This window comes from Mus caroli, unplaced genomic scaffold, assembly GCF_978045245.1.
Source record: "Mus caroli unplaced genomic scaffold, Mus_caroli_1 scaffold_3, whole genome shotgun sequence".
NCBI classification, from domain to species: Eukaryota; Metazoa; Chordata; class Mammalia; order Rodentia; family Muridae; genus Mus; species Mus caroli.
Genome location: NW_028227258.1, coordinates 72,030,225 through 72,055,756, shown reverse-complemented (window position 1 = coordinate 72,055,756; position 25,532 = coordinate 72,030,225). Strand labels below are relative to the sequence as shown.

At 48.6% G+C, this 25,532-nt stretch overlaps 1 protein-coding gene across 2 annotated transcripts in view; it reads right to left on the bottom strand.

The window, feature by feature from the left end:
• Il6r (interleukin 6 receptor) overlaps positions 1-18,722 on the bottom strand; it is a 47,573-nt gene extending 28,851 nt beyond the window's left edge. The window contains exon 1 of one of the 2 annotated variants that reach the window (XM_021158566.3): positions 18,425-18,722. In XM_021158566.3, coding sequence (XP_021014225.1) covers positions 18,425-18,509 — 85 coding nt within the window. In that variant the 5' untranslated portion in view covers positions 18,510-18,722. The remainder of the gene's footprint in view (positions 1-18,424) is intronic. The other variant, XM_021158565.3, reaches the window with a different exon arrangement.
• Between the last annotated feature and the right edge of the window lie 6,810 nt (positions 18,723-25,532).

The following is a 25,532-nucleotide window of genomic DNA, read 5'->3' as shown; positions in this document are numbered from 1 at the left end:
GAGAGAGAGAGAGAGAGAGAGAGAGAGAGAGAGAGAGAGAGAGAGAGAAAGACCTAATCCTTCCCAAACAGTTCCACTAGTTGAAGACTCAGGACTCAAACCCATGTGCCTATTGGGGTCCTTCTCATTTAAATATCAAATGCCATAATCCAAGCACTTTGGAGATGGAGGCAAGAGGATCAGTAGTTCAAAATCATGGGCTTTTGCCATCCTGGGCTAACGGAGATTCTGTCTCAATAAACCAAAAACATCAGGCCAGTGGGAGGACTCAGTTTGTAGAGACGATTGCACAAAGGCCTGACAACCTGAGTGTGATTCCTGGATCCAAAATGGTAAGACTGAACTGACTCCTCAAGATTTGTCCTCTAACCTCTACATGTGTGTGCATCTGTGTGCATTGCTCACACACACACAAGCATGCTCATTCACATACATGTGCACACACACATGAACACACAAATACACACACGAATTTTTTTTTAAATACAGCTGGGAAAATGGTTCGACACACTGAGTATAAGGACCCGAGTTTGGTTCTCAAGCCCCACGTGACACCCAGGCACAGCAGCAAGCGCCTGTCATCCCTGAGCTAGAGAGCTGAAGACAAGAGAATCCCTGGAGCTTGCTGCCCAGCTGGCCTAGCTGGATTGGCACACTCCAAATTCAGTGAGACACTGTCACAGTAAGGTGGCAGGAGCCAGTGGGATGCCTCCGCTGGTAAAGCACTTACTGACAAGCCTGAGAACCTGCGTTTGGCCCCCAGACTCCACGTGGTAGGAGGCGAGAACCAACTCCTCCTTCCTTCATGCTCATGTCATGGTGTATGTGTATCCACATTAGATAAACAGATGTGACTTTCCCCCTAGACCAGGCTGGCTTTGAACTGGGATATCCCCCTGCCTCTGCCCCTGCTTCTGCCTCTGCTCCTGAGTGCCAGGATTAAGGCATGTCCCACTGCTGCCTGGCTTTAGATCTGATTTTGTTTTAACTGAAAAATAAACAAATAGGGTGGAGAGTGACTAAGGAACACGCCCTAGGCCAATTGCTAGCCTCCAGATGCATGTGCGCATATGCCCCCACACACAATTTTAAATAGAGTAATAAAATTTTGCTATAAAAGAGTATGCCACATTATGCTGGCACGTGATACATCTGCTTACCTCACCTCGTGATAATACCAAGAGACCACATCAAGTCACTGACCAAAATATCAAGGATTGGGTAACTACTCTATCTGCACATCAACAAAACCATCAGACAGCACTTTTCTTAGAGCACGTCCCCATTATGAAGCGATGCATAACTGCCTACACAGGTCACCACGCAGCCATGACTGTAAGACCGTAAGGTCCTGCTTGCCTCGTACCAGGGAACACAACGGCACTCATTCCATGCTTGTTTGAAATATGGCAAGGCCTCCACACCGCACCCAGAACCACCGGTGGTGGGTGACACAGTGGTCCAAGCAGAGTCGTCCATGAAGCCGAGTGGGCAGACCCTGCACGGGGTCCAGCCAGGGGGCACTGCAGAGTTCTCTTCTGCTCCTACCCTTGTCAGTTCCATGAAAAATGTTCCTCTGGCCACTTCCCTATCCCTTTCCCTCCCAATAGAAACCTTTGCATGGTTGGTGACTAACTTGCAAATTGGCCAGGACTGTTCAGTTACTACCCTTAAGAACAATGGCAAATATATTCAGGTAATTGGGAGAAATACCGACCCCTCCCCACAAACAATCTTTCTTTTCCTTCCCACAAAAGCAGAGCCATAAAGAGCAGACAATGGTTACTCCCCTGCTGCGGGACTTTCCTTCTGCCTTTTTTAAATCAGGGACAATTAATTATAAAAACCCATCTGCAAATGGTGCCTGTCAGCCCTGCTTCAAAACATATTTCTTCTGAGACTCTGGGGGAAAAAAAAAACCCACTGTGTTTAACTTTGATCTCAGAAGCCTGGTGTGCCTAAAGATCAAAAGGATGTTTTCACTGGGGAGGCCAGGACAAAAGAGCTCGGTGCCAGTCCAAAGGGACAGCCTGACCTCCCACCCACCCACTGCTTGGCCTCCTGACTCAGCTCTGAGTCAGCCCTTAGCTCTTGCATAGTGGTCAGATAGCCTCAGTAGCAGCTCTTTGAACAGAGAATGTGAAAGTCTCAGAAGCGTCCTCCCTGAAGCTCAGTCTGCCCAGGCAGAGGATGGGGATAGCAGTGTCTTCTTTCTCTTGCTTTGCTCTTCCAGCGAGCTTTGCACGTTTGCTCTGTCTTCTGAGACAAGGGTGTAACTACATTTCTCCAAGCTGACTCTGAACCCCTGGCTAAAGAGACCCACCCTACTCCTTCAGTAGGAGTGGGACAATAGGCACAACACCAATTTGGCTTTCTCAGGCTTTAAAGAGTCTTATCTTGCTCATATTTTTTTTTCTTTAAACAAAGACATACGGATCCCAGGTATTACGTGGGGTGGGGTGGAGGGGGTGGGGGTGGGGTACAGTGTGCATGGAATCCTGATGATGGGGTGGACTTAAGACAGGCAAGTTTCTAAACACTTTCAGACCAGAGTCTCCACTCCACCCTTGTAGCTCTTCTTTGTCACTGGCCAGACTCCTCACCCTCAGCCCTCCCTTCCCAGCAAGCTTGATTCTGGAAGGGACAAAAAGAATCATCTTTGGGCTCAGCCTCCATTTTCTGGATGTCTCGCACTTTTGAAGGTGGCCAGGACTTCGCCTCAGTAGACCCCACTGGAGGAGGCACAGCAGGGAATCAGGTGGGTTTGTACTCCGGGAACACTCTTCCTGTGAGACAGGCCCAGTGACCATAGGATCCCTCCCATACCCTGAAGGCAGCGTGGGGTGTGGCAGCTGCTACACAGGATGAGATTCAGCAAAGAGCACACAACATCTGCCCTTGAGCAACTGCTCAGCCTGTGACAGTCAGGCAGCAAGCTTAAGCCTGTCCCCTCCAGAAGGATTCAACATTTTCCGTGCAGCGTTGCATGAGAGGCCACACGTCTCGCCAGGAGAGGGTATTAGCAGCCACTGCACATCTGCTCCATGCTGTGGATGTGTTCTCCCCACTCTTCCATACTGCTATCTTGTCCAATCTCCAGATTCCTGGGGGCCTTAAAACTACTCACAATCCTGGCTATCCGGAAATAAAATATTCCTGATGCTGAGAACAGAGAGGAGAGATAAATCGTTCTAAAGGGCAAAGAGAAACTTAAGAAGGCCTTGAGAAACCACTGGGAGTTTGATAAGCAGATTGCCCAGAACCAGTTCATAAAAGGGGCACAGTACATTTAAGGAATTCAGAAGGGAGCCACCTGCGGGACAGCTGGGGTCTGAAGTCTCCTTACACAGCAAGAAAGGAAGGGAGCCCCACAGGGAAGAAGCATTGTGTGAGACCCTCCAAGAGGATGAATCAGCACTGGCTCTGCTGACAGAGGAGGCCCCTGCTACGGTATGTGCAGACCAGTCACCATTCTACCTCCCGTGCCAGCCTCTATGACGATGGCCACATCTTTTCCTGCTTCTGTCTCTCCCTGCAATGACCTTGAGAAGGAACCAGCTCCCGACACCCAGCTCCTGCTTCATCATAGAGCATCACAGACAGGGGAAGACGGCACCTGAGGACTGTGAGTCTTCCTGGCCCTTGCCAAGGCATGTCACATGCAGAAAGGAACGTCATGTCACTGCGTCCCAGGCTCCTAACAAGACTCTGCAGGGAGGACAGAATTAACTCAGGTGGGACTAAAATCAGGAAAGAATGCAGAATCTCCCTGCCAGTTTCTCAAAGTGTGTCCTTGCCCCTTGGGGCACATGGTGTGTAATCTAGCCACAGCTTAGTTGCTGGCTTGATGGCTAGGTTCATTTTTGAGACAGGTTCTTGCTATGTGGCTCTAAGCTGGCCTCAGAGTGATGATAGTGATCCTCCTGCCTCAGGCTTCAAAAGGCTGAAGCATGTAGCATCTGGCCTTACCCATGAGTTTTAGGCAGTGTGGGGACCCCTGATGGGGCCCATTTGCCTTATCTGAGCAATGAGAGTTCAGACAGTGGTCTGGGGGCCCCTGAGAGTCCTGCCCCTGGTATCTAGTGTCCCGTCACTCCCAGTCATTACTTCTCAGAGGGACCTCTGTTTCCCACAGGCAATGCCCAACTTGAAACATACACGTCATCTGTGGATGATCATTGGGTGATCACTGGGTGGGGGTCGGGGGACAGTTGGTGACTAGGCTGTTCCAGGACCCTCAGACGAATGTTTTTTCCTCTCCCGTGACAGCTCTAGGGGAGGGAAATTCCCTACCTTCCTTGCTTCCCTGCCTGTGTGGCCTACATTCTCTCTCTGGGACACTGGCCCCACAGTAGACGCCTCCCCCACGCCCGCCCCCAACTGAGGACTTCGCAACATAGCTCTGGAAAGTGGGGCTCTCTCCATTAGGATAAAGTCTGGTTCCAGAAAGCCAAAGAGCTTTGCTGTTGCTGTTGTTGTTGCCCCAGCTCCTCTCCCTCCTCATGTAAACTTGCAAATGTCAATAGCCAGAGAGAAAAGTATGCACACAATGACATATTTCTCAACTTCTCCCGAAGCTACTGCTGCTCTTGCCAGCAAAAACAAGTTCAGCTTCCTGGCCCTGTTTATGTAAGAAGTGGACCAGCTGCCTGGCCTGTCACTGAGGACATGGGCTTAACATGGGCCTGCTAATCCTACCCCATGGCCCCACTTCAGGCAGCCCAAGTGGTGGCTACTGGCCTCTTGGGTTGCAGGGCATCCACACTGAAAGTCCTCTCAAGGTACTAAAGGCCTCCATCTAAAAGGGAGTGGCCATGCAATTGGGTGGTGTGCAACCAGTCAACGTGCAGAGAGAGAAAGACGTCGGGGCACTCAGTCCTAAATAGGATCAAACTCTTTCCTTGGGGCTCAGGGGACTATGCAGAAGAGGAGATGGAGAGAGTGTCAGGGCCAGAGGTGTTTCCATGGAAACGGTACCCTCCAGACACAACAAGACTGATACACACAGGAACTCACAGAACTGTGGCAGCATACACACAGGGCCTGCACAGCCAAGCCTGATGGGACCCGGCACTGAGAGGGGAAAGTGGATGGCTCCCTCATCTAACCGAGAACTGTCGGCGGTTAGTACACTCTTGCAAAGGAAAAGTTCATCTTTCCCAGTGGAGTCTCACTGGGTGGGTACCTTACCCACATTTCAGGGTAGATAGACCCCATGCCCAGGAGCAGATGGCCAACATAAAGTGGACTCAAGGGTAATTTTGTAGCCATTTTTGGTCCCATTTAACTTAAGAGTTATTTTGGTTTGGTTTGGTTGGTCTTATTGGTCTTGTGCTTACATATTTTGGTTTCTGGTTTTGTGGTTTTGCGATTTTAAGTGTTCGTGGGTTTTGTTTGTGGGTTTTTTTTTTTAATTATGTGTTTGTTTTTTAAAGAGGAAGAGAAAAAAGAATATGGAGTTGGGGAGTAGGGGTGATCTGAAAATTGTTGGGAGAAAGGAAAAATACAACCAGAATATATTCTATGAAAATAATTTTGTTTAATAAAAACAAAAAAGCAGCCAGGTGGTGGTGGCACACGCCTTTTAATCCCAGAAATCAGGAGGCAGAGGCAGGCAGACTCTGGGTTCCAGGCCAGCCTGGTCTACTAACCAAGTTCCAGGATAGCCAGGGTTATGTGAAGAAACCCTATCTCAAAGCATCAAAAATAAAATAAAATAATTTTTAAAATCAAAGTATCAAAGCAACAGAGAAAAAAGACAGAAAAAAGGGAGATTGGTGTGGAGGGGTTGGGAAGTGTGGAGAGCTTGGGAAGTGTGGAGGGGTTGTCACCATTCCCACTCCAGGACTCACTGTTGAGGCAACAGGTTAATGAAATTAAAGAACCAAGTTAGGCACCATCCAGCCCATGATCGCAACACTCGGGAGGCTGAGGCAGGAGAATTATGGGTTTGTCTAAGGCCAGCCTAAGCTACAGAGTGAGGACTTCTCTCAAAAATGAAACAGGATTGTTAAGAAACTGACCCCAAATCTCACAGCTAGTGAGGGGGCATGCACACTAGGCATGGATGAGTTGGGAGAAGCCAGCCTCCCTCCCACCTGACCCCAGGGGCTTCTCTCTGACCACCACCCTCCACACACGCATGCACGCACCACGCACGCACACATATGTATGCACAAACACATGCACACATATGTATTCATGCACACACACACACACACATCCCCAGGCTGCTCACTATCCTGTTTCCCTGATCTAATTTTCCCTCCTCTGCTTTCTCTCTCCATACCTTCCCTGCTTCATCAAGCCTGTGGATGCCTGAGTTCTGAGGAAGACAGGTGAGGGGAAGGGAGCGGTCTCTTCAATGCCTACCACACCTAGAGGACCCCGGGAGTGGGGCTAGAGTCCTCTTCCTTTGCCCTGTGCTAGCAGCAACTGTGTGGTGCCTCTCCTCTGCCTCTGAATCCCCTTTTCTCCATAGTTGCCCCACACTGGGACCTCTTCTCCGTGACTCCTCCAAGATACGGCCTACCGGCCCCAGGTAGACAACACTCCAGGCTGTGTCATAGCCCTTGCCCTGTTCTAAGTTAGCTCTCAAACATTTCTCAGACTAATGGCTCCTGGCAGGACACCAGCCCTACAGCCTACTAATGGGCCTGTACTCCTTGTACCTGCTTGTATTTACCTTGTATTTGACAGAGTCAGTATTTACCTTGGCTCAGCCTTTCTCCCCATCTACTCAGTGGACCATACACCCATGCGTGGGAGGCCTGTGAGAGAAGCTCTTGTGGACCCACAGAAAAGTAAGTCTGGGTGCTCACTCAGACTCACGATGGGACTAGCTCCAAACAGAAAAACACTGGGTTCCCTGGAGTCTTCAGAGAACAGTTTATGGCCCCAGGCCAAGAAGGTCTGGGCAGGTTATCTCTCCAAGAGTGTGAACTAGTCAGAGGAGAGATATCTGAGAGCAATCCTGCTGCCCTGCCCCCATCTGCCCCATATTAAGTAAAGAAGAAATTAGAGGCCAGAGGCCCTCCCTGTCACGGGGACTCAAGTGACGTTGGTCTGGAAACCACTGTGAGGACATGCTGCAGCAGGATCCAGGTGCTGAGACAGGGACCACTCAAAAACCTAAGGATTCTTGACCCACTTCTTGCTCCATAGAGAACCAGACCAGTGTAGCCAAAAGTACACCTTGGGCTCTGGACTCTGAGTCTGTGTCCACCCCACAGCCATCAGCCTTCCTAGAAGTTCATCATAAAAGGGCTTCTCTTCCCATTTCTGACCACAGTCTTAGGATCTAACCAGGAACCTGGCCCACACTCAGGGTTTCCGTGTTTCTGGAAGGTGGTTAGAAAGTGGTAAGCAGGAACCTTACATAACTCTCTTAGGACGTCCCAAGGCAAATCTACCAGACTCAGCCTACCCCAGCTCCCATGCCCACTCCTTCAAAAGGAGAATCAAAGTTCTGGAGCTGAGTCAAATGAGATGAGTGCCCTTGGAGGGAAGCCATCCCTCCCTCGGGTCACACTGCATTTCTCCTGACGCTTCCTGACTTCCACCACCAAGAATCTCCCTCTGGGTCAGCAGGCTCCCCTCACTTCCAGGGTCCTTTAGATCCCACAGAATAGTCCTGGTATCTTGACAGTAGTAGCCCAGCCTAGCTCAGATAATACACAGCGTGGGTCCGCTAAAAAAAGAAGAGGAAAGAGAAGAGAAGAGAAGAGAAGAGAAGAGAAGAGAAGAGAAGAGAAGAGAAGAGAAGAGAAGAGAAGAGAAGAGAAGAGAAGAGAAGAGAAGAGAAGAGGGGAGGGGAGGGGAGGGGAGGGGAGGGGAGGGGAGGGGAGGGGAGGGGAGGGGAGGGGAGGGGAGGGGAGGGGAGGGGAGGGGAGAGGAGAGGAGAGGAGAGGAGAAGACCTTGTCACATCCAGGATGGACTTACAACAAAGATCCTGAGCCCAGGGTTAGGAAGGACAGTGGCCAAGCAGCATCAAAAGGTGGTGATGGCGTTGGTAGACATTGGCCAGCCACATACCCTGCCATTGAGAGTATGAGCTATGCCTACCTACCATACTGGGGACAGTTGGGGGCATCAAGGATGAGGATGACCCCAGGAGGCCTTCCTGGAGAATCTAATGGGTTGCCAGGTGGAGCCTATCTCAGGAAACCACATGCCTCCTTCATCATCCCTCCCTGGCCCCTCTCTTCCATCCAACCTCTGTAGACCTTGCTGTGCCTTGGCAACCAGCATCCAGACAGCAGTGTTTGGAGCACGGTGCCTGGCAGCGCCCTCCCTCCACGGCTACTCATCTGAAGAGTTTCTCTCCCTGCCCGGCTCCTTTTGTCTGATGACTTGGGACCTGTTTCTCTTTCCCTAAGATTCTAGCAGGATGGAGGGAGCCACAGCTCAGTGCCCATCTCCAGGGTCCCCGTGACCCCGTTATGAGACTGATCTGGCTCCTGCATTTTCCTCTTGCTGCCATGTTTGTGAAAAGAGAAAGAAGGAAACAGGAGGCTTCCAAGCACTGTTTCGTAGGTCTTTGATAAAGAACAATATGGAAGAAAGCCCTGGGGTCAGCAGAATGGCTCAGTCAGCAAAGTGTCTGCATGAGGACATGAGTTTGGTCCAGTCAGCCCCACAGAATCAATGAGCTTTGGCTCAGTGAACCGCCATCTCAAAAAAAGGCACAAAATCATGGAGGAAAGACACCCCCCCCCCAGCCGTATCTCTGGCTTTTACATGCACACCTGTATCTGTCTCTGCATACACATGTGCACATACCTATAGTAACATGTTAACACACACACATGTGCACACACACCACCTGAAAACAAACAGTCCAGACTGGTGGTGATGGCAGCACACCAGGTGCCCAGCTCTGCAGCCCCAGCTCAGCCTCTTTATGAATTAGCCCCAGCAGGTCTCTCAGAACCAGAAGACTCTGCATTACGGAGGGAGCAGGAGTGCTCCCTCATCTCTGAAGTTTATACTAGAAAAAGGGTGGACTGTGATGCACACACCTGAAAAGTCCAGCAAAGGTTCAAGGATAGCCTGGTCTACAAAGTAAGTTCTTTCTGTTTGTTTCTATATCTGTTTGTCTGAGATAGGATTTCATGGTTACTCTTGCTCTATAGCTAAAGATGACCTTAAAGTCCTGATTCTCTGCCTCCATCTCCTGAGTGCTGGGATTACAGTCGTGTGCCCCAACACCCGGCTCTGCATAGTTTGTGGCCAGCTCTGGCTACCCAGTGAGTCCTGTGAGGATAGGAGGAGAAGACACAGTGATATTTTTTAAGAGGTAGTTAAGTAGGGAAGTTGATTAAACTTCAAATGGAAAAGTAAACAAGTCAATATAGCCAGGAAAATTTTGAGAGAGAGAAAGAGAGAGAGATTAGTCCTGCACAATTTACAACATATTATAATGACATAATAATTAAAACATTGATATCACTTGACTGGTGTGCTCAAAATGCCCAAATATCTGAGTTCAAATACCACCACCAGGGTAGGGTGTTACTCTGTATGACTGAATGGCTCAGAGGACAACTTTGTCAAGTCAGTTCTCTCTGTCCATATTTATGTGTGTTCTGGGGAACAAACTCAAGTCACAAGGCTTGTGTCACATGGACATTTACCCACTGAGCTATCTCAACAGCTCTAAATTCTTTTTTAGAGTCTTAAAAAAATCATATGTATGTGTGTGTGTGTGCATGTGTGTGCATGTGTGTATGTGTGTGTGCATGTGTGCATATATGTGTATGTGTATGTGTATGTGTATGTGCATGTGTATGTGTATGTATGTGTGCATGTGCATGTATGTGAATATGTGTGTATGTGTGGTTATGTGTAGGTGTGTATGTTTGTGTTGTGTATGTGTGTGTGTATGTGTGTATGTGTGGTTATGTGTATGTGTGTATGTTTGTATTGTATATGTGTGTGTATATGTGTATTTGTGCTTATAGATGTGTGGGTGTGTTAATGCCCATGAGTACAGGTACCCACAGATCCCAGAAGAGGACATCATCAGATCCCCTGCAGTTGGAGCTACAAGCAGTTGTAAGCCACTCATCATGGGTGCTGGCAACTTGTCCTCAGCAACAGCAGTATGTTCTCTTAACCACGGAGCCATCTCTCCAGTCTCTTTAAAATATGCACATTATTTAGGTTTTGAAGACAGGGCTTACGCGGTAACTTAGCTGGCCTTGAAATCCAAGTAATCCTGTTTCTCAAATGCTAGATGTATAGGTGCAATTTTTTTAAATTTTAAACTCTTGGAAATAAAGGGAAAAAAGAATCTTTTAAAATGATATTGGCATGAAGAAGATCTCACTAAACATGACGGAAATTCAGAGGTCCTATAAATTCAGCTGTAGCTTTAAGAACAATCTTGCTGAGAATGGTGGGCCATTCTTGCAATCCCAGTACTCAGGAGGCTGAGACAGGAGGCTTGGAAGTTTGAAGCTAGCCTGGGCTATACAGCAAGACCTTGTTTAAAAAACAAAATGAAAAAAAGCAAAAACAAATCTGTGTGGGGAAAAACAAAAAAACTTTGCTATCAGAACAAGAAAAGACAAACTGGAAAATATTTACGACTTGTATCAGAGAAGACCAAGTTCCTTTATATAGTAAGAGCTTTGTAAACAATATGAAAAAGCTCACAGCTCAGTCAAAAATGAGCAGTATAAGCAGGCAGATTATGCAAATAAGTTATGAAATGTCTGCTGCACAGGGAAACACCCATCCAGCCTCACTCAGAGAAGCTGTGTGCAAGGAGCACAGACTGTTCTTTGCAGAGGCCAGTGTTTGGTTGTTTTATTTTGTATTTTTGTTTTTTTTAAATTGTTATTGTTGTTTGTTTTGTTTTTGAGACAGGGTCTCCTTGTAGCCCTGCTGGCTTGGAATTCACTCTGTAGACCAGGTTGGTCTCAAAATCCGAGACCCATCCAGTCTGCCTACTGAGTTGAGGATTAAAGGTGTGGGCCACCATGCTGGACCAGATGCCACTTCAATAACACACTGAGGGAGTGTGTGGACATAGGTGTGCTTGTATTTTGCTGGAGCATAAATTGACACCACTTCTCCTTTTCCAGTTACAAAGCTCGTGGGCATTGTAACAGAACTGTCAGTTACCCTGGAGGACTTTACCGTGTGGGTATGCTTTGGAAGTGCGAGGGGTGCTGAAATCATTCCCCACAGCACTGTCTGCAACAGCACTGTGGGATGTGGTCAGATGTCCTTCTAAAGAGATTGGGTGTGGGCGAATAGCTCAGTTGGCAGCAGGCTTGCCCTTCATGAGCAAGGCCCTTATTTTCATGCCCAGAACCTAGGAAAGGGGCTGAGCAAAAAAGAGGATGTATTCATATAATGAAATATCTAAAGTGAATAAATAAATAAACTCTGTTTAGGTGGCACACATCCATAATCCCAGAATTTGGGAAGCAGAGATGGGAGGATTATCGCAAGTTCAAGGCCATCCTGGTTTATAGAGCAAGTTCTAGGACTTTCTACCTCTCCAGCCACAGAGCGAAGATAATTACTGTACTCTCCTGAAAATGTTGCTGTGAGGATGATTCTCATGTCAGTGCTGAGGTGAAACCCTCGGCGCTGCTTTCAGAACCCACCTAACCTCACCCCATCTGAGCTGCAGTGTGAACTGTAACTATTATTAACTGCGGCCTCCTTCCCACTCCTGTGACAAAGCCTTCACACCACAGCCTCTGCCTCTTATCAAAACAGGCGCGTAAGACCAGCAGCAGCTGAGGCTCTACTTTGGTTTGTTTCAGTATCAGAAACTACTACTGTTCCATCTTTGGAGGTCAGCAGTGATATCCCCAGAGGCTTCTAAACCCTAAAGCCCAGGGGCCTCTCCTGGAGATGGAAGAGTGAATTGTGCTTACAAAACCTTCCCGGGACTAAAAGTGATGTGAATGGATGCTGAGGGCAGGGTGAGAGGAGACCACACCAGCTTGAACCCACATCACACACAGCCAGGAGTGTTTTCTTCAGTTCTTAGAAGGCAATGGGAACTTCCTGGGACAGGAAGGGGATCATCTTGGTCACACTCATCAGTGCACTATCCCTAAGTCTCTAATAAGGACACCAGGAAGAAAAATGACCTTGTTGTACCTGTGCCCTGGAAGAGTTGTGCTTGTTGACAATACACATATAATAAAAGGCGGGGCAGGAGAAACGGCTTAGTCGGTAAAGCTGGCCACACACACCAGAGTTCAGGCCCCAGCACTCATGCAAAAAGCAGAGCACAAGGGTGTATGTGCCTGAAAGCCAAGTGAAGGTACAAGGACTGGGGCAGAGGGAAGCGGATTCCCCCAAGCTGGCCGGCTGGTCAGAGAGACCCTGTCTAGAAAAATAAACCAGAGAACAATAGAAGACACCAGTGACCATGTCTGGCTTTCACATGTGTGTCTTGTATATGACCTCCACATATATGTGCACATATGTGCTTGTGAACCTGCCTGTACACACACACACACACACACACACTATAAAACAAAAACTCAAATGCAGGCACAGACCTCGTTCTGTCACAACCTTGCTGTATGACGGTTTCTAGGTTCTCTGGGCCCCTTTCTCCTTACTACTTAAGGACTTTGCTCCACCAGTTTTTACTTTTTTTTTTTTTTTTTGGTTTTTCCAGACAGGGTTTTTCTGTGTAGCCCTGGCTGTCCTGGAACTCACTCTGTAGACCAGGCTGGCCTCGAACTCAGAAATCTGCCTGCCTCTGCCTCCCAAGTGCTGGGATTAAAGGCGTGCACCACCACGCCCGGCCAGTTTTTACTTTTTTCAATCATTTTGTCTCTGGATCCTTCCCACCAACATATAAAAGCACACCTATTTCAATAGCCTTTTTAGGACTCCTCTTTGTCGACTGAACTGTAGCCAACAAACATGCTCTGAAATCCCAAAAGAGCTGACCAGGTCTGCTGTCTCTCTGCCTGTCTTTGGCTCCCACCATTCCTCCAAAGCTCCACAGACCAAAGTCAACACCAGTGGCCTGCCTGTTGTTAAATCCACTGGTCAAGCCTGGGTCAACCTGCCTGACTTTTCAGGAGTATTTGAGGAGGAGCAAGTGGTTGGTGGCTCACACCTTTAATCCCATCACTCAGGAGGCAGGACAGCCAGAGAAACTCTGTCTGGAAAAAAGACCAAACCAAACCAAACAACAAACAAACAAAACAAAACAAACAAAAAGACCACTCCACTCATGGGCGCAGTGTCCTCCTGGGTTCTCAGGACACCAGTCCTCCTTACACTATCCTGTTCACTTCACGGTCACAGTCTTCCTTAATTCTGTCTCCTCTGATCAGAAGGTTCCAGCACCTCACCTCCGGCCCCTGAGTCCTATTCTTTCTGTTGTTGAGCAGGCTGAGCTCGGTAATTCTAAAAGTTTAAAGTAACATCTGGCCAGATGTAATCTCAGCACTCAGGAGGCAGAGGCAGCCAGATCTGTGTGCGTTCAAGGCCAGCATGAGTCCAAGGTCAGTCCCAGGGGAAACACAGGGCAACTGTTTAAAGACGAGAAAAAGGGATGTGTGTGTATGGAGGGATTTGCCTGTAGGTGACTCTCAAGTCCACGTCTCACTCCCAAGTTCCTGCTGACTCCTTTTAGGGATCCATAGGCATTTCTCACTCCCATTCTCTTCCCACACTTTACTTCCGGGGGGTCTCATGTAACCTAAGCTGGCCTTGAACTTCTGCCTCTCTCTGTTGAGTACTGTGATTAGAAACCTGCAGTCCACCAAACCTGATTTAGCATCCTTTCTTGGTTGTGCTATAGATGTCTCAGTTCCCACATGCCCCAGAATGGCCTCTGATCACTCATCCAACCCCACCTGCTGTCCTGTAGCTACCCTGTCCAGCCAAGAGCGGGCTGGCACCCCACTCACCCAAAGCCGCACTGTTGTGCCAAGGGTCTGACACAATTTTTCAAATGAAGTTGATACTCAGAGCCACAGTTACTGTAACCACCACAGAAAGGGAAGCCCAAAGAATGATTTTCTGGAAGGAGGTAGGGAGAGAAGTGAGTCAGAGAACAGGCTCCTGGGTTGGGGCCTCAGGAGCACCCTGTGCTAGAAACCAGCAGACAGAGCTGGCAAGAGACAAGCGCAGTGGTGAAAGCTGCTGAGGTTCAGGTAAAGCGTCAGCTCTGGGACTAGAAAGATGACAGCTCACTGATAAACTGTCACTGATGACCTCCTGAGCCCACACCTTTAGTCCCATCACTTGAGAGACAGAGGCGGGAGGCTCTCTGTGCATTCAGGGCCAGCCTGTTCTACACAGAGAGTTCCAGGCCAGCCAAGGCTACGTGGCGAGACTTTGTCTCCAAAAAGAGAGAGTTCTTTCAATGAAGCAGGATTTGATCCCCAGCACCCACAAGATAGCTCACAACCATCTGTAACTCCAGTTCCAGAGGCTCCAATGCCCCCTCAGAGCACCATGCATACAGGTGGAGCAAGCTCTGGAAGACACCGCATAGCTCTCTAGCCCCTCGCCCGACAGACACACTTCCCCTCTGCTATGGGAAAGCCCCGTGAGCAGACATGCACAGTCACACCAGCCACAGCTAGCCACTGCGCACTGCAAGTGACAGGCGTGATGAAGGACAGAGGTTTGTTCTGTTTTTTTGTTTGTTTGTATTGTTTTTTTGAGGGTTCCTCTACCCCCCACCCCCACCCCAACCCTGTCTCTGTAGCTTAGGCTAACCTAGAGCTTGCAATCCCCCTGCATCAGGTTCCCATATGCAGGAGTTACACCATCAAGCACATCTAGAAATCACCCTTTTTTCCTCTTTCTTGAACTTGCTGTGGAGACCAGGCTGACCACAAACTCACAGATTCTGGCACTAAGGGCATGTGCCACCATACACAGCTTTTGTTTTTATTACATTTATTTGTTTGTTTGTTTATGTGCATGCACTAGCCACAGTACATATGTAGAGGCCAGAGAAACAGAAACCCTTGGGAATAACCACCCCCCGGGTCCCTAGCTCATCAGTCCTGGCAGCAGAAAATGCCTTTCTTTACCTGCTGAGCCATCTCATGTGCCCATTTTACTTTTTCTATTAATTTAAGGTTTAATAGCTTAAACTCACTCACTGGCTCATCTGAGATAGCTTTAGCCCTGGATTCAAGCTGATGACTGAGTAGTGGCACTCGGGCCTGCAGGGACAGATGGAAAGCTTGCTGAGGGAGACATCTGTTTGAAGCCAGAAGCTCTGAGGTTACTTTGTTTACGTAACCCAGCTATGGCCACACTTGTGCCTGCACAGTTTGATGCCAGTCAGATGAGGTAGAGAACAGGCAGGCTCCTGTTGCTTTAGGGTCCCAGTCAGAAGGGTTCCTCTGTCTAGCTGACTCCTGAGACAATCTGTCCCCGAAGAGTTGGTACCCAGTGTCAGGTCAGAGAGACTGAACTGGCTCTGTCCTCAGGATTTGCTTTTGGCCACATTCAGGATCCTTTTAGGGTGGAGTGTGCATGACGGATCCCACTTGGTCCCCAAGGGCTTTACGGGGAATACATAAATATGTGTTGCAACGAATAAACAAGGGGCAGAGCCAAGGCGGGGAGAGGCTTCTGGTAACAGGGAACCTGGCAAGGGAAGAAGGTCTTTTACTCATCCTGACCATTAGGCAAATGTCCTTAAGCCTGCCAGTGCCCAGGGATCACAAGGAACAATTTGTTTTTTTCAAAGTGTAGACCTCACTCTCTGCGCTTCTGATACATGTTTAATGAGTGGCCAGGGGTCAAGAATTGTCATTTTTAGTTGGGTACCGTGGCCTTTGATCCCAGCACTCAGGAGGCAAAGACCTCTGAGTTCAAGGCCAACCTGTTCTACAGAGTGAGTTCCAGGGCAGCCAGGGCTACACAGAGAAACCCTGTCTCAAAATATCAAAAAACAAACAAACAAACAAAAAAACCCACAAACCCTAATGTTTTAAAAATTGTGGTTTTTACAAAGATCTATCCTTCCTAGCCGAAATTTGATGCTAGATAAAAATATATCCTTCAGAAAAATACTGATTCAGAGTGAGGCTAGGAATGCAGGTAGGTTTTGTAGACCGAAAGAGGTTGTCCCAGAGGGAATTCAGAAGTCGAGAGGAGATTTAGATACATAGGCATCTGTGCTGCTGCGTGTTTTCTTGCCTTACAGAAGGAAAGGGGAACTGAAGCCACCCATGCTCAGCCTGTCCTCAGTCAGCAGCGCCTAGAAAGTTTGACCTGGCAGAAGCCTCAGTCCCAGCTGGTCCTGAACCCCAGGCGGAAGAAGACACAGAGGAGTCCTAGCAGGCCCTGGAGGGGCAGACTATGAAAATCCCACCTATTGGCGCTGGAGTGATGGCTCAGCAGTTAAGAACACTGGCTGTTCTTCCAGAGGACCCAGGTTCAATCCCGGCACCACATGGCAGCTCACAACTGTAACTCCAGTTCCACGGGATTTGGGACCCTCACACAGACATGAATACATGAAGGCAAAAACCACTAAGGATGATGGATGGAGGTGTGTGTGTGTGTGTGTGTGTGTGTGTGTGTGTGCTGAGCTATCTCGCCTGCCTATATATATATATATATATATATATATATATATATGTGTGTGTATATATATATATGTATATATATATATATGTATATATATATATATGTATATGTATATCTTCCACCCATGGGTTCCCCCCGGGGAGCCATCTCCAGCTGGCCTCACTTCTCTAAAGCCAAACATCTCAGTCATTTGCTCCACACTTCCTGTTTGGTGATTGTTTCTTGATTGTCACTCTCCAGTTTGTAGCTGTGCAAGTGTGGGTGTGGGAGATGGGGACTTCTCTGCCTCTTCCTTCTAAGCTGGGAGGGCTTTCACTTCCTCCCCAGACTCCCAGTTCTGCCTTCTAAAGGCTGTTTGGGTCAGAAGATACCCCCACCCTTGGGTGTCCTTTCTGAACCACAGGAAAACAGAACTCGCTGTCTCCGAAGTGCCTTGCAGCTCCTTAGGAACAAAGGGAAGTGGTGGTGGGGGCGCTGGGGTATGTTGAGTAGTAACTGTGACAAGCAGAGAGGCCTAGTCCTGCTCTCCCAAGATGGAGAGACCTCAGTCCTGCCTGGCACCATGAACAGCTAAGCGGGGATCTTCTCTTTCATCAGTGTCTTCTCCCCCCAGAATCCCACCAGATGATAGTGGTGCTCAGCCTACCCCAGACGCCCTCAGCTCTACCCACTGGGCATCCACCACAGGAGAACACTGAGACACGGAGGGGCTAGGGATCCAGCAGCTGGGCCTGATGCTTCCCTTTGCATCTCTCTGAACCTCAGACTCCTCCCAAAGCTTTATGTCAATCCTGTAGAGGATTAAAAACGTGTAAATTATGGGGTGGTGGTTAATACCTGAAAACCCAGCACTCAAGAGATAGAGGCAGAAGAGGCACAAGTTTGAGGCCAGTCTGGGTTATGGGAGACCCTGTCTAAAAAAAAAAAAAAGAAAGAAAATATAGGCAGGGGTACCAAACCAAGCTTGAGGAATTCTACCTTCCAGGCAGAAAGAAAGCCTGGAAACCACTGTCCCCACGACCAGCACAGGATAAATCTTCCCCATGTCCTTTGGCTCTTTCTATGTTGTTGAATAAGCCCTCGGCCCCTAAAATAACCTGTAGAGAAGCAGTTTCCCAGTTCCTCCAGAAGAGACCAGGCAGGCTGCTGGGCCTGAAGCCAGAGCCCACAGAGAGGCCTAGACCCACAAGGCAGAGTGCAGGGAAGATAAACACACTGCCTCTACCCTACCCTCTGCCTGGTCCACCTGCTAATCAGGAGGGCTGGGGCAGGGGGCAGGGGCACAGTTCCAAGAGGTCCCACATCCTTTGCTGTCAAACTCACAGGACTGGGATGGATGTGGGTGTTGGCATTCTGCATGCTAGGGCTAGTTGGCTAAAGGAGTAAGTATGTGAGGCGGGAACACCTGTGACTCAGAGCCCATGATGTCAGACCCTTCACCGTCGGGTCACTGTCATTACACATGACATGGAATGTAGTAGAACTAAGGAGAGCCACGTGAGGTGCCACAACTAAAGCAGAGAGAGCCAGTGGCATAAAGGACTCTCCAGAAGGGACTACTGTTCCACTAGGGCGCGCCCTCTGGGTATCTCTTTTTGGGATGCTGTTGAGTAAGACTGGGAACACTAGGAACCAGACACCAGAGTCAGGTTTCAGGAAAACACACTGTCCTGTACTCAGACTTGAGGTAACTGGCCAGACACAGGAGCACGCAGCTAAAGGCGCTAGACACAACAGGGGGCGCGCGAACCTCCACCGCGTCAGCACAGGTGAGTCAGCCCAAGCTAGCACCCGGTACCGGCGGGGCTCACTCTGCCGACGGAACCAGACAGTGTCACATTCCCCACGCCCGCTCCGGGTTCCTCTTACCCAGCGCGCGACAGCTCCCGAGGACCAGCGCGCCCGCGGGCGCGGCCAGCAGGGCGATCAGCAGCGTGCAGCCGACGGTCAGCATGCTTCCTTCTACGCGGGACGGCGGGCGGCGGAGCAGCTCGGCAGCCGGGACCGGGCGGCCCGCAGACTGGGGCAGCGAGAGCAGTCGCCCTCGGCCTCGGGCTCCACACTCAGCTCGCACTGCGAGCGCTCGCCCCGGCGTGGCTCAGATCGGTGTGGGCGCGACTTCCCACATGCACGTGACACACAGCAGCCGGCCGTCCTGGCAACAGCGAAACATTTGAGGAACCGGTGCTGAAGCTCCTCTTGGCAGCCCAGGCTCGCAGTTACGAAAGCCCAGTAGGATGGCGCAATCGCCCAGCGCTCCTGGCCACCGGAGGGGGTTACTTCCTGCAGCCGCGCCACACCTGAGCCCCCAGGGACCCCCACCAGGGCCCCTCCCCAGGTTTTGACGCTGAGATAAGGAGAAATATCCCCCTCCTTCCTTCCCTCCGCGCCTCCGTTTGAGTTTTGCTTTCATGAGCGCCAGCCAGTGGTTCTGGCTGTTAAAGTAGAAGGCAGGTCAGTGTCCCGGGTGCTTACGGGAATCAAACAGGGAATCCGAAGAGACAACGATGTCTGCTTCGACCCCAGAGATTGTGATTTAATTGGTCTGAAGGAAAACTTAGGCGTCCAAAACCTGAGAAAAACATTTCCTCTCATCTTCCAGTGGAGGAGCAGCTCTTTGAAGGCTGCTGCAGAGGCAACGAAACCAGTGTGCGCTTTTGAGTCTGACCCAGAGACACATGAGTTACCCTCCTCAAGATTGCTATCCCCGATCCGGAAGTCTCAGTTTTCTCACCTATTAGAGATGTATTTTTAAGCCCATGATAAAGATTCCTGGAAACACTGTCGATGTTGAGCCTAACTACTCAACAAGGAGTCGGGCTTTGATTACCCATCATGACTTGACTGGACACAAAGGAACCGGCGTGCTATTTACCAGACTCCACCAAGGTTCCCTTCCAAGCAACAGAGCTTGAAGCTACAGGGCAGCTTCCCATGCAAATGCGGAGGGAAAGAAACACACTGAAAAGAAAATTTAGGGCTGGTGAGATGGCTCAGCGGTTAAACGCACTGACTGACTTCCGGAGATCATGAGTTCAAATCCCAGCAACGTGGTAGCTCACAACCATCTGTAATGAGAAACAAATAAAACCTATGGGCCGGAGCGAGCGGGGCCGGAGCAAGAGGAAGAAGGGAAGGGGTAAGGAGAAAGAAAGAAAGAAAGAAAGAAAGAAAGAAAGAAAGAAAGAAAGAAAGAAAGAAAGAAAGAAAGAAAGAAAGAAAGAAAGAAAGAAAGAAAGGAAAGGGCTGGTGAGATGGCTTAGTGGGTAAGAGCACCCGACTGCTCTTCCGAAGGTCCAAAGTTCAAATCCCAGCAACCACATGGGGGCTCACAACCATCCGTAATGAGATCTGACTCCCTCTACTGGAGTGTCTGTCTTCAGCTACAGTGTACTTATGTATAATAATAAATAAATAAATCTTTAAAAAAGAAAAGAAAATTTAGATGGGGAGCCCTGGACCTACACCAGTATGTTTTAATGTATTCTTCCATTTCAGGGTTCAGACTGATTAGAGTCCATGGGGCAATTGGAATGTGTGTGTGCTGGCTGAACCCCTAAATAAGACATGACCTTATTTAAGCAACATCCGCCGCTCTCTGTGGATGACAGAACCAAACCTGTACCCAGGACAATGGGATTGGTTTTGATGGCACTTTTCAGCCACACTTATAGTCAGAGAGAAAGGCATGGTTGTCCTCTCTCCCTGTGGTGGTGCAGGCATTTGGGAAGCAGAAGCAGATGAATAGCTGTGAGTCTAAGGCCCTGTCTAAAAAAAAAAAATACATATTTTCTCCTGCTGTTTAAAATGGGATTAAATAGCAGGAGGATGTGGTGGCACACACCTGTAATCCCAAAACTCTGGAGGCTGAGGCAGGAAGATCCAGAGTTCGAGGCAAGCATAGTGGAACTTGCCCTATCTTAAAAATATAATTAATTTCCAACAGACTCTCATTGTGCTGCCTCCTTCCTTTCTGTGGTAAATAGAGACCTGAAAATAATTGCAGAGAGACAAGTTGCTGGCCTGAAACAGGAAGGCTACAGAAGGCTGCCAGCTCAGATAGAAGGAATGTTGAAGGCAAGAGCAGACATCTCAGACACAACCCGGCAACCCTGGCCAAGTGGCTTCCCCCCATCCACCCTGTTTTGATCCTGGAGTGGGGGTGGGGGGAGGCATTCCATAGTCAGATGAGTCTAGTTCCCATCCCAGGTCTACTGCTTGATAGCTGTAGGATTTGGGCAAGTTCTAGTTAATTTCTCTGTGTTGTTTAGATATTTCTCAACCCTAATTTTAATGATGGTTTTTAAACACTTTAACCTCCCTCCTAGCCTACCACCCACCAGAGGCAGTAGAAAAGGAAAGTTATTAGGATACAGGAATTAGGTAATTAGGATATTAGGAAGTGGATCTGTTTAGAACTTGTCCTTTGGAGCAAATTCCATCCACTTGCAAATACTTCGTGAATATAGCAGCAGTCCAGGTCGGTAGTGTCAGGACAGCAAACACAAATCAACAGCAGTGTTGGCACAACCTAGCAGAAACAGCCAGGCCTCGGCCGAATCTGCATGAGTCAGCAGGAGTGATTAGGCCAGGAGAAGTTCTTTGCCTTACTTCTCTTAACAAAGTGAAGATCAGCGAAGAAGACCAGGAAGCGTTGCAAAGCTAGCTATGCAAGCAAGCCCTTTCCCACTGTCCATTGAGTCTTAGTTATCCGCTCTCCAAACATAACGTGTTCTCAAACGGGTCTCGCCTCAGTATGTGAGTCTGTCTTAGCAAAACTCCACTTGAGTCTGTATCAGCTGATATCACTCTGCCCGAGTCCATGAAAGCAGCAAGAAGCCACCAGAACACCACTAGAAACGTTTCCAGTATGTTTCTCTCTATGGAGTCACAACAAATGGAGCTCAACAATGAAATGTAAGGTGAACTGATACTTGCATGTAGTTAGAGAAGAATCCTTCATCATGGGTCCTTTCACCGGTCTGCTTTAGCAAAACATCCTTTTACTTGTGTCTGCTTCAGGAAACTACTCCTTCATGTCACATGTTTGCCCCAGCAAAATATCATGCCATACAACTGACTTTCCAAAGAACTCAAGTTTCTACTTCATCTCAGAGCCTTTTTTACTGATTTGTATGGTAAGAATTTATAATATACAAAGTATTAGTGTTGTACTTCAAGTCTTGGTATGATGGCTCCTGCCTTTAATCCCAGCACTTGGGAGGCAGAAGCAGGCAGATCTCTGTGAGTTCAAGGCCAGCCTGTTTCACAGAGTGAGTTCCAGGTCATCCAGGGCTACACAGAGAGTCCACCTTCACTTTCCCACCCTCTTTCCTGTACCAAAGCCTTGCGTGTAGGTAAGTTTCTACAATGATGTCCGTGGTTTCTCATCTGCATGCCTTGTTCAAGCTTGTCCTCTGGCCGGGCCTTCCTTTTCTTTAGTCTTACACGCTACTCTGCCCTCACACTCGTCTTTGACAGGCACGGTGGTGGATGATTGTAATTTTGGCACTCAAGAGGCTAAGGGGGAAACGTGGCAAGGTCCTGGCCAAGCTGGACAAGACCCTATTAAAAAAAAAAAAAAGCCAAGCATAGCTGTGAACACATGTATCCTCAATATCCAGGAAGAAAGGATACGATTACCCCAAGTGTGGGCCCAAACCTGGACTTGACTGTCTTCAGAAAACTGAATGGTCTCTTTCCTCAATTCCAAGAAGCCTGTCATCCACTGGTTAGCCTGGGTGCCAGAGTCCTGTGTTTCTCCCAAATGCCATGTGACTTTGTTTACCACCCTGCCTTCCCTGTCACCCTGAAGAACTCATCTCTGCATCTCCTGCTGAAGGGCCCAACACATACTGAAGATCTCTATGTAAGGTAAGGAAAGACATTCCTCAGGGCTCTGAGCAGTCTCTTTCCTCCTCGGAGGCTGCCTGAACTCTACACTTAGTGGAAGTTCGGTTTTCCAGCCAACATTCCAGGTTGTTAGGACAACACTGATAAGGAGGGGAGAAATCAAACCTGTGTGTATGAGCTTTGCTGACGACCCACCATGATCCCACAACCTCCCACCCCAAGTCAGACTCCTGCTACCTGTCCCCAGGAGTTACCAGCCCCTCCTGGGTGTCTGCCAGGCCCAGGAAGAGACCCTCCTCTTGGTGTAGCAGTGTATCAGATAAATCTCAACTTGGGAATGGAGACATCTGGCCTCCAGGAAGCATAAATGAACGCCAGGTGAGGCTAAAGTACCCTGTGCAGGGAATTCAGACAAGCCTGTGTGACTGCAGCAAAGAAACACAGGACTTCACATCCAAACCAGGGCACCTCTCTCGGGACATTGTGCAGGGGTTTTTTGTTTGTTTGGTTGGTTGGTTTTTGTTTTATTTTTTCTTCTCAAGAATATAGCTGCTTTTGAGTTTCTCAGTCCTGAGAGTCAGATAGGCTTAGAGAGGTGAAGTGATTTGATCACGACTCCATAGCTGCTGTCAAGACGAGGCTGAGGTCTGGTCCAGGACTCTCACTGAGGGAGGTCTCAGTAGACCCAGGACTGACTGTGGGACACCTGTCTAGCCCGCCACAGCAGGCACTGAGGAGTTGCACAGGCTAGGAGGGAAGAGGGGGAGTTATAGAACTTCGTTTAGGGAAACACTTGCTTCTTGGGGTCCCCAGACTCAATCCCCCTTCTGCATAAGTGCAGCTACCGTTCATGTCCCCTAGAGGGAGAAACCCTTGGCTGACTCAACCAGCAAGCAAGCCCATCTTACCTCTGACCTGAAAAAATTAAACCTTTTGGAGCCCAGGCAGGCTCAGACTTGCAACCCTACTGCTGTCACCTCCCCAGGGCTGAGACTTCAGGCTGTTCACCCTCTGGCCTACCTAAAGTTAAGTTCCTTAAAGTTTGCCTATTAGAAGCCTTAAAGAATAAAAAAAAGATGTAAGATTGTTTTTGGTCTTCTCCAAAAAGGATTTTGTCTTTAGTCTTAGGCTCTGCTTCTCTTGCTTATTAGACAAGGAAACCGAGGACTCCATAAGTGAACTGTTTTCTAAAGATGAATGTGGACAACAGATGTGGAATCCCAGCTGTGGTGGTTTGTATATGCTTGGCCCAGGGAGTGGCACTATTAGGAAGTGTGGCCTTGTTGGAGTAGGTGTGTCACTGTATGGGCTTAATACTCTCACCCTAGCTGCCTAGAAGTCAGTATTCTGCTAGCCACCTTCAGATGAAGTTGTAGAACTCTCAGCTCCTTCTGCACCACACCTGCCTAGATGCTGCCATGTTCCTACCTTGATGATAATGGTCTGAACTTCTTTTTTTTTTAAAGATTTATTTATTATTATATTTAAGTACACTGTAGCTGTCTTCAGATACACCAGAAGAGGGCATCAGATCTCATTGCAGATGGTTGTGAGCCACCATGTGGTTGCTGGGATTTGAACTCGGGACCCTTGGAAGAGCAGTCAGTGCTCTTAACTGCTGAGCCATCTCTCCAGCCCTGGGCTGAACTTCTGAACCTGTAAGCCAGCCCCAATTAAATGTTGTCCTTATCAGAGTTGCCTTGGCCATGGTGTCTGTTCACAGCAGTAAAACCCTAAGACACCAGCAGCTATCCAGGCTACAGGTGGGGGTGTTGTTAGAGTGAGGTGTTTGTTTTGTTGTTTGTTTGTTTGTTTTTTGACAGGTTTTCAGGTAGCTGAGGCTGGCCTTGAGTTTTTCTTGACCCTCCTGCCTCTGTTTCCCCAGTGCTGGGATTAAAGGAACTCATCATCACATTCTACCCCACCAGGTTTTTGTTTTTTAAATAAATCTCCTTAAACCTGCCTCCAGGCCTAGCCTGCTAAGAGCACACACCATCCTCCAGGCCTGCTTCTATTCTCAGCAAGGGACACTGTATTCTCCCCTCACCTGTGTGTGGATCTGTCACAAGGACCAGATAGTTCTGAGGGAAGTAGTGAGGTAAAGCCAGGCTGACTGGCAGATCTGTGACCACACCAGGACTCATCCCCTACACTGCCATCCTCCATGCCCCCCACACACACACCTTGCTGCCTTCTCCCTGAGAGGGGGTTTGTGGGCAAACATGGGGCAGCACAGCTTGAAGTGCCTGCCTAGGAGACTCAAGCTCCCAATGGAGGCTTACAGTATCCTCAGCAACCTCCACCCAACTCTACCATTGTCAGCTGACGTCACCCCAGAGATGGGGCTGCTAAAACCATCTCAAAAAGAAGTTATAAGCCCCCCCGTAATACTTACAGAACATTGTGTTGTTATAAAGGTCCCCCTGTAACACTGGATGTTATGTTTTCATTATTTTATTTCATTTGTTTGAGACAGGGACTCACTGTGTAGCTGAATGACCTGGATTGTTCAATTTTTATTTTATTTTATTTTTTTAAAGATTTATTTATTTACTATATGTAAGTACACTGTAGCTGTCTTCAGACACACCAGAAGAGGGCATCAGATCTCATTTCGGGTGGTTGTGAGCCACCATGTGGTTGCTGGGATTTGAACTCTGGACCTTCGGAAGAGCAGTCGGGTGCTCTTACCCACTGAGTCATCTCACCAGCCCCCCTGTTCGATTTTTATAACTACAAAGAGGCATCACAAATACATGAAACGTCGTGCACAGGGGAGGTGGCTCAGGCAGCAAAGAGCTTCCTGCTCAAGCAGGAGGACCCGAGTTTAGATCTCCCGACCTCATAAAGAGCCAATATCCTGGCTATACAGTGAGACTCTGTCTAAAGAAGCAACAACGTCAAGAACAACAACAACAAACCAGACGATGGCTCATGCTCACACCTGTGACCCTAGCCCTGGAGAGGCAGAAAGAGAGGTGTTTACCATCTAGTTTCTTCTTAGCAGTGGAAATTCCCCTCTTAGGAAAAGAAAAAAAAACCCTTTTTTTCCTAATATCTAACTATGAATTTTTGAGATGAGGTGCCTTGTAACCCATGCTGACCTTGAATTCAGTATGAGGTT